We start from the raw sequence: 7,276 nt of genomic DNA on the forward strand, positions 1-7,276 counted from the left end.
TGGCTTTGGTATTTTTTTTCCTCTTATGGATGGCCCATTATGTCTAGGATTGCAAACTGATTTTCTATCTTTTTTGTGAGTCTGCTTTAAACATAAGTGTGAGAGCTTCTTTGTAATAATGTGGTCTGATTCCTCACTAATGAGCGAGGATGAAGCCGCATGTTCATTCCATTATCTAAAAAATGATTTAGAGGACCAAATCACTCAGATTTCTTAATACCACAAATTAATGTGATATAACTATATTCATCACATGATTTTTACACTTTAATCTAGCTGGAGTTAGGAAAGAAGCCCATGTGGCATCTTTGGATTGAGCAGAAAATTCGAGTGAGAAGAAGACTAAAATCACACAAGTGAGCTTTAGCTTTCTTGATAAAGTAGGGAATTCAACTGAAAGTGAAGGGAGTACTCTAACTATTGGGTGCTCAAGTGAGATTACTATGATTAATGGCATCGTGAGAATCATGAGATATCATAGAAGATATTTAAAAAGTTTGTACAATTTTGTTTTAGATCCTTGGGTTATTTTGTAATAAAGTCATCGTTTTGTAATAAATACTACAATGTATCTTGTTAATGTTGCCACATATGTATGAATAAATTAATCCTTATAAGCATGTGATTTGCATTCGATTTGTCTTTAAAGCCAGGTGTGATATTCACTATCACCACCCATTGCACCACTTGATCCACCGAAGCTATTGTTGAATTGAAAACCAAGTGGACCATGACTGAAATCAATTGAACCATGAATTGAGAATCAAGTATGTAAACCATGAATTGTAACTGAAATGCACTCTAAAATTCACCTTGAGGTTGTCCGGGAGGTTGAGTTTGGGCAAGAGGTGGAGGGGGAGGTTGAGCTTGGCCAGGAGATGGAGGGGGAGGTCAAGCTTAAGCAAGATGTTGCTACAAAGGTTGAGCTCAGGATGGAAGACACCGACGAGGTTGAGCTCAACAGGAGGTAGCCATAGAGGTTGAATTCATGCAAAAAAGGCACCAGAGAGACCGAGCTTCGGTACAAAGGCACTTGGGAGGCCGCCGTCAGGGAGGGAGCCAAAGTGCTTAGGCGAGGATGCATCAAGGGAGGTTGAGCTTGGGTATGCCATGGAGCTCGAGCTGACCAAAACCGAGGACGATGCCAAGGGGAGGTTGACCTTAGACAAACCGGATCTGAGGAATGTGCCGAGGGGAGGTCGAGCTTGGACATACCAGATCCAGGAGGGCACCGAGGGAAAGTCAAGCACGGGTGGGCTACCAATGAGATCGAACACTGGCGAGCAGACTAGGGCTCCGGTGGCCGGACCTAGGGTTCCTCCTAGACTCTTTAATCCGCTAAGAAAAGTGGGGGTGAAGCTGGAAAGGTGGGGGCTCGAGTTAGGTATTAGGTCAACGATGGTGGAGGTGGTGCACGAGCGAGAAGAGAAAAGAGATCCGTGTCGACACGGGTGGAAAGGGAGGAAGACGAATAGAACATACAGAAAAGTAGGGCATGAGAACCCTAGGGAAGAGGGCCTAAGGAGAAAAGTAGGGGCCCTCCTTTTGGGTGCTCGAGTAGGAAGCATATTGATGGGGGGTTTATACAATATAGAATGGAACTTTTGTATTGAGGGTGGATATTTCATTTTAATTTTCTTATATCCATTGTACCATTAATTACCTTTCCTTCAACCATCCATGCGTCGAATTGGCAGGTCTCATTCCTTGCAAGCATAAGTCATCCATGTGTGAGAAAATCAATAACCGTACCATCCCATGTTCTCGACAAAATTTAAGCCCCGAATGCCAGCTCAAGGACCAAATTGGTTCCATTAAAATTCGAGGACCAGTGTGAGCCAAAGCCATCTTATCATTTGGAGGGATGAAAATGATCACACAGGCCTAACCAACAACAGCACGACATAACCTAGATTTTGACGAGGATAAAAACAAAACACGATACAAAAACAGCAGAGTAACAATTTGCACAGAGGAAACCTTACCATTGGAGCAAAACAAAACATCAAGCACACCAAACTAGTACCTAGTGGTAATACTTAGCCTCATGACAAAATTTTCATCTGCTACAAAAAGAAAGCATTGCCTATGTGCCTAATACAATAATCTATCAGCTGTCATAACTCGTTGTCAATGATGTTTCTGATCATATCCATAGGAATTAGCCCCTCAGTGCGTATGGCATCCTTGTTTTGGTCTGGACTGAAGAAATAAAGCGTCGGAAGCCCTCTTACCTGAATGTTTCATTATTAGTGACTTTAATAATTGAAGAAAAAAATAGGAGAAACCTAAATAAGGATGTAATCAACACTTCGTTGGCTTGAATGAGTGCCATCTTGGGTGTACCTGCATGTCTTTTGCAAACTCATATTCATCATCTGTGTCCACCTTCACAAACAGGGCATTGTCCTCATACTCAACTGCAAGCTGCAATATATTGAAAGGACTGTTTAGAGATACTGCATGATGTATCAACATAGGCAGAGCAATTAGATAATCTTCTTTCCCTAAAAAAAAGGAGCACACATAAGTGCAAACAGCTCCAATATTCAAGATACCAGCAATAAATAAACAGAATCCCCAAGTGATTGATTATGCTTTAATAGAAGCTAGAAATCCAAAAGTGGTTTTCATCAAGATTTTTTCATCTTGGTTACCTTTTCACATTATTTTCAAAAGAAACAAAAGAAGGATCACTAATTGCTAAGAATACTAATATCTGTTTGGGGAAGTCAGATGAAAATTCTTTTTTTTAGAAAGGACGGCAAAAGCTTTGCCGCAATTTTCTATTAGACGAAGAAAGAAAAAGGCAAGTGTCAGCCCAGTTTTTTGAATGGAAACTGGGCCAGAAAACCATACAACTGAGAAGAGTGCCCCACTCATCCTGTACAACTTTGGTACAACTGTCACAACTCACACCACCACTTGCAACTTGGTCGAATCGACCTAGCTAACAACAACTCGCCAAAGAAAAACCAACTAAAATACCTCAACTAGAAAGAAAAAAAACTTGGAGAACCAAGCACCATCGCCCTAGGGCACCGAGCACCATCATCCATGGGGAAGCAGGTCCACAACAGAAACTGGATCACCTAGCAAAGCCTTCAAGAAGGAAACGACGCCAGGAGCGTCGACAAGCTAGCCCACCAAGGGAAGGTTTTCACCTGCAAGATCCAGCACAGTAGGAGAAGAGGTAGGAAAGGACGCCTCCAAGGAGGGCACGGCGTCCGCAGACGTCGTCGTCCAAGCTTTCACCCCGACCTCATGCAACCTCCATACCGCCGCCACTGGAGAACCGTAGAGGTAGCCTAACCGAAACTAGCCCAAGAAAGGGGAAAGGCAGGTGATGGGGAGAGAGGGCCGGGATCAGTAGAAGCCCCAGTCGCCCATCCCACCACCGTCCCAACCCCTGCCGAGCAGTCCCAGCATCAAACCCTGCCACGCAGAACTTCCAGCAACGTCCGTCGGCCCCACACCGCCCACTTCGCCATGCCGCTCAGCCTCCGTCGCCGCCGGCCACGACCTGGGAGCTGTTGCCGCAGCAGATGGTGCTAGCCCGTACTGCCCTAGCACACCATGGCCGGCGGTGGAGCGCCGCAGAAGCTGCTGTCGCCTTGAGCCGCCGCTTCTCCGCACGGATCCGGCCAAGAGAGCACCGGATCCGGCAGCCGTAGACCCGAAACCAACATCCGTCGAGCCGTAGACGAGCCGCCGGGCGGCGCGACCGCCGGGACCTCCCACACCACCACAGGATGGAGAGGAGCCCGCCGCAAGTCGTAGTCCACACGGATCCGGACCCGACGACACCGGATCCGGCCTCCAGCACACCGGTCCGCCGTCCTCGCCACCATCGTCGCCGGCGCCACCATGGCCGGCGGCCTCACACAGCGAACTCACCAGCCAGGGGTGGAAGCTAAACTGTCTAAATTCTAAATTCCTCTCGGAGGCCTTCTCGACTTGTCCTATACCAGACTACACCAGCTACCAAGCTGTCTAAATTCCTCCCAAATAATATACAGTCTGATATTAATCTAGACTAAATTGTCCAATGAAGGTATTTATATATTGTCAGAAGCTCCGCATATAATTGCTTAATCCAGCGGAACCTATGCTCAGCATAGCTGCGTACCACATTCCTTTCCATTTCACCGCATAGTTTCCACTGAAGGTGACACTGACGGGCACATAAAACTCATTTATACCACTGGTCTCATTGGTTGCAACTTCACAGACAGGCATTGTGTTGGCCAAGATAACAACAGTCACACAGCAACAAACAGAACCAAAAGGATGGAAAACCGGCAGGGAGCGTGGCTCACCATCTCGATGTCCTGCGCCATCTGAACACAGGGCCCGCACCAGGTCGCGTAGAAGTCAACGATGAGCGGCACCTTCCTGTGCCCCCTCACCAGCTCCTGCACCTCCTCGGCCGACACCTTCCTCTGCAACCACGAACAATGCAAAGCACCGCTCAGATTCGAACTCACCGACTGCTGCCGAGGCGCAGAAAGATTTGCCATCCAGTGAACCGTGCTGCGTACCACGAGGTAGTCCGGCGCTATGTACTTGCCGGAGCCTGGCACGTAGGGAACCGCCGTCTCCGCGGAGGCGTTCCGTCGAAGGGTTGGCGCGCGGCGGGTGCTGGCGCCTACGCTAACGAGGCTGCAGCCGCGGGAGCGGTCCCAGCGAGCGGGGGAGAGCGGAACGGGGAGAAGAAGACGCCCCGGGATCAGGGAGGGTGCACGGGGAAGGGAACCAGCGGCGCACGCCGACAGTAAGGCGGCGGCCGGAGCCATGGCGGAAACGGAGAGGCGCGGTGGAGGGGAGACAAATCCTATCCGGTAGGCTCCGTGGAACTGGGGTTTCAATTGCAGCTGAACCAGCAAGGCGACGTACGCCTTTTTGCCAGTGGCTTTGTGTAAACCAGCAATCTCGTTTGTAGAGATACTTGAGAAGTGAAAAATATTCTTTTTCTTTGACACTTAACTTTTGTGACAGTCCAATTTTTATCCTCATTTATGAAACGTTAATGCTATGATTAGGACGTTCGTCCGGACGTGTGCATCCGGAAGCCCCCGCTCCTAGGCCTGCGTAGCTACCGGCCCAATAAGCAACCGGCCCGCTTCCTCCACACTCTCTCCTCCATCTCTGCCTTGCATCAAAATCTCCATCGACAGAAATCCCTGTTTGCTTTCGCTCGCCGTGGCTTCACCACATCGGACGCCCGCCCCACTCCGCCTCGCCGATGCACGCCGCTTCTACCGCCACGCCACGCCACGCTCACTTCTCCTACAGAACCTCATCGACGCCCGCCTAACTCCGCCTCGCTGCTGCGTGCCGCGTCTGCCGCCACGCCACGCCCACTCCTTCTACAGAACCTTGTCGACGCCGGCATGGTCGATGAGCCGAATGTCTTGGGCAGCGCGGGGGACGACAATGACGACTTCCTCCGGGCGCTCATCAACTCGGACCTCCTCGGCGGGGACCTCGACCTTGGCGTTGCTCGGGTAACCTCATCTAAGCAGCAAGATGACATTGCGCGGCACATGTTTAAGTATTTTAGATGTTTCATCGGGATGTTGCAAGTGTTTCATCTTGATGTTGCAAAAGTAGATCATGATGTTGCACATGTTGCAATGGCTATCCACGTATGTTTCGAGTGTTTGTTTCAATGTTTCATCTGTTTTTCAGACGTTCGTTGTAAGTGTTTCATCTGGATGTTGCATATGTTTCATACGTATGTTGCGAATGTGTTTATCTAAATGTTACATATGTTTGCAATGGTTTTTTTCAAGAGTGTCAAGTGTTTTGCAAGCGTTTCACACTCATGTTGCTAGTGTTTTAGCTGTTTCGTACGTATGTTGCAAGTGTTTTATCTGAATATTTCAAAAGTGGATCGGAATGTTGCACATGTTGCAATATGACCCACCCTGCCACACCCACCTGCTGCAGCTGTTGGGCATCGTGCATGTGCATTGGGGAGCGGAGGGATGGAGCTAGCGCTGCTCGGTAGCGGGCGCGGGAAGCGGAGGGCGATGGCGGCAGCGGCGCAGGCGGTCCATGTGCGGCATGCGGGTGCGTCAAGCAGAGGGGGCATGGGCGGAAAGCGGATGGGGCATGGGCGTCCGAACAGAGGCACAAAGTGGGGCGCAGTTTTCTAGAGCAGCAGCATGAGGCGCACAAACGAACTGCAGCCACGGGCGTTCGGACGCGGGGGTCTGTCCGAACGTCCAGGCGCTTGCAGTGCCATTTATGAAACTGAATTTTTAACCCTCTCTCAACTTTAAAACCATTTATTTTTACAACATGAACGGTTTTGGATGACGATTTTATTATGTCAGGTCAGCTACGTAAGGGTGATAAATCAAACTTCTTTGATATTTAAGGATGTAAATTAGACAACAACTATTTCTTTTGAATAATTTTTCCTCTAAAAATTTATGCGTTTTAAAGATCCTAAAATCTTGTTTAATCTTAAAAATCCATGAAATTTGTTTTGATAAAAAAAATTATGAAGCTAATTTCATAGTTTTTCTAAATCATGCTTTATTTTATGGTGCCCAAATCAAAACTATTTGAGTGTTCTATGGACATATTTTGATTTTTATTTGCTAGTGCAAGCTCTCATATCTATTATAATTACTCTACGTCGATGACCTGGACTATGGAAAAGTTTAGGTGACTTTGACAAGAACACAAATGTCATGTAATGGTGTAACATCATACTTGATCCTATTTAGCTCACGTTTAGTACAATAAAGTTCAGTTTACCCCTCGTAGCTGATAGCGTTGTTGACTTGATGCCACGTTGCACAAGACCGACCTCCAAATCCGCTCGGGATGCAAAAACAAATATTTTTAAAAAGTAAGGAGGTTCAAATTTTGGTTTTATAATGAAAAGGGAAAACCGGGCTATCCCGAAAGTTGAGTGTCCTTTAAGAAGTTCCTCCTCGAGAATTTGACAAATCGGGGACCGGGCTACAATTCTTAGATTGTTTTTTTTTTCCCTTGCCTTCATTTTCTATCTTTTTATTTTCTTTTCTTCTTGACTGGACAAATCTGCCCTTGCCTTATCCAATGCAACGATAGATTCTACATCAGGCAAACCAGCGCTCATACGACAAGCATACAGCCGAATTAAATGTTATTGTGATTATCAAAGTTACAGGAAATTTTACATAGATGTTCTTACTATACTCGATCATTACTTTTGATGTTGTATAAAAAATAGTTATGAAAATGACAAACCAGTGTGTCAGTCTGTGTTGCAATGTAG

General features: G+C 47.1%; 1 protein-coding gene across 1 annotated transcript; it reads right to left on the reverse strand.

Moving 5' to 3' along the window:
* Positions 1-1,827: 1,827 nt before the first annotated feature.
* LOC136473475 (thioredoxin-like protein CITRX, chloroplastic) lies at positions 1,828-4,919 on the reverse strand. The gene is made up of 4 exons (XM_066471116.1): positions 4,542-4,919; positions 4,320-4,442; positions 2,347-2,427; positions 1,828-2,234 (listed from the first exon to the last, which is right to left on the reverse strand). The coding sequence occupies exons 1-4, from the start codon at positions 4,794-4,796 to the stop codon at positions 2,118-2,120; spliced, it is 576 nt and encodes a 191-aa protein (XP_066327213.1). The 5' UTR covers positions 4,797-4,919; the 3' UTR covers positions 1,828-2,117.
* Positions 4,920-7,276: the final 2,357 nt, after the last annotated feature.

Source organism: Miscanthus floridulus, chromosome 8 (assembly GCF_019320115.1).
Source record: "Miscanthus floridulus cultivar M001 chromosome 8, ASM1932011v1, whole genome shotgun sequence".
Classification (NCBI taxonomy): Eukaryota; Viridiplantae; Streptophyta; class Magnoliopsida; order Poales; family Poaceae; genus Miscanthus; species Miscanthus floridulus.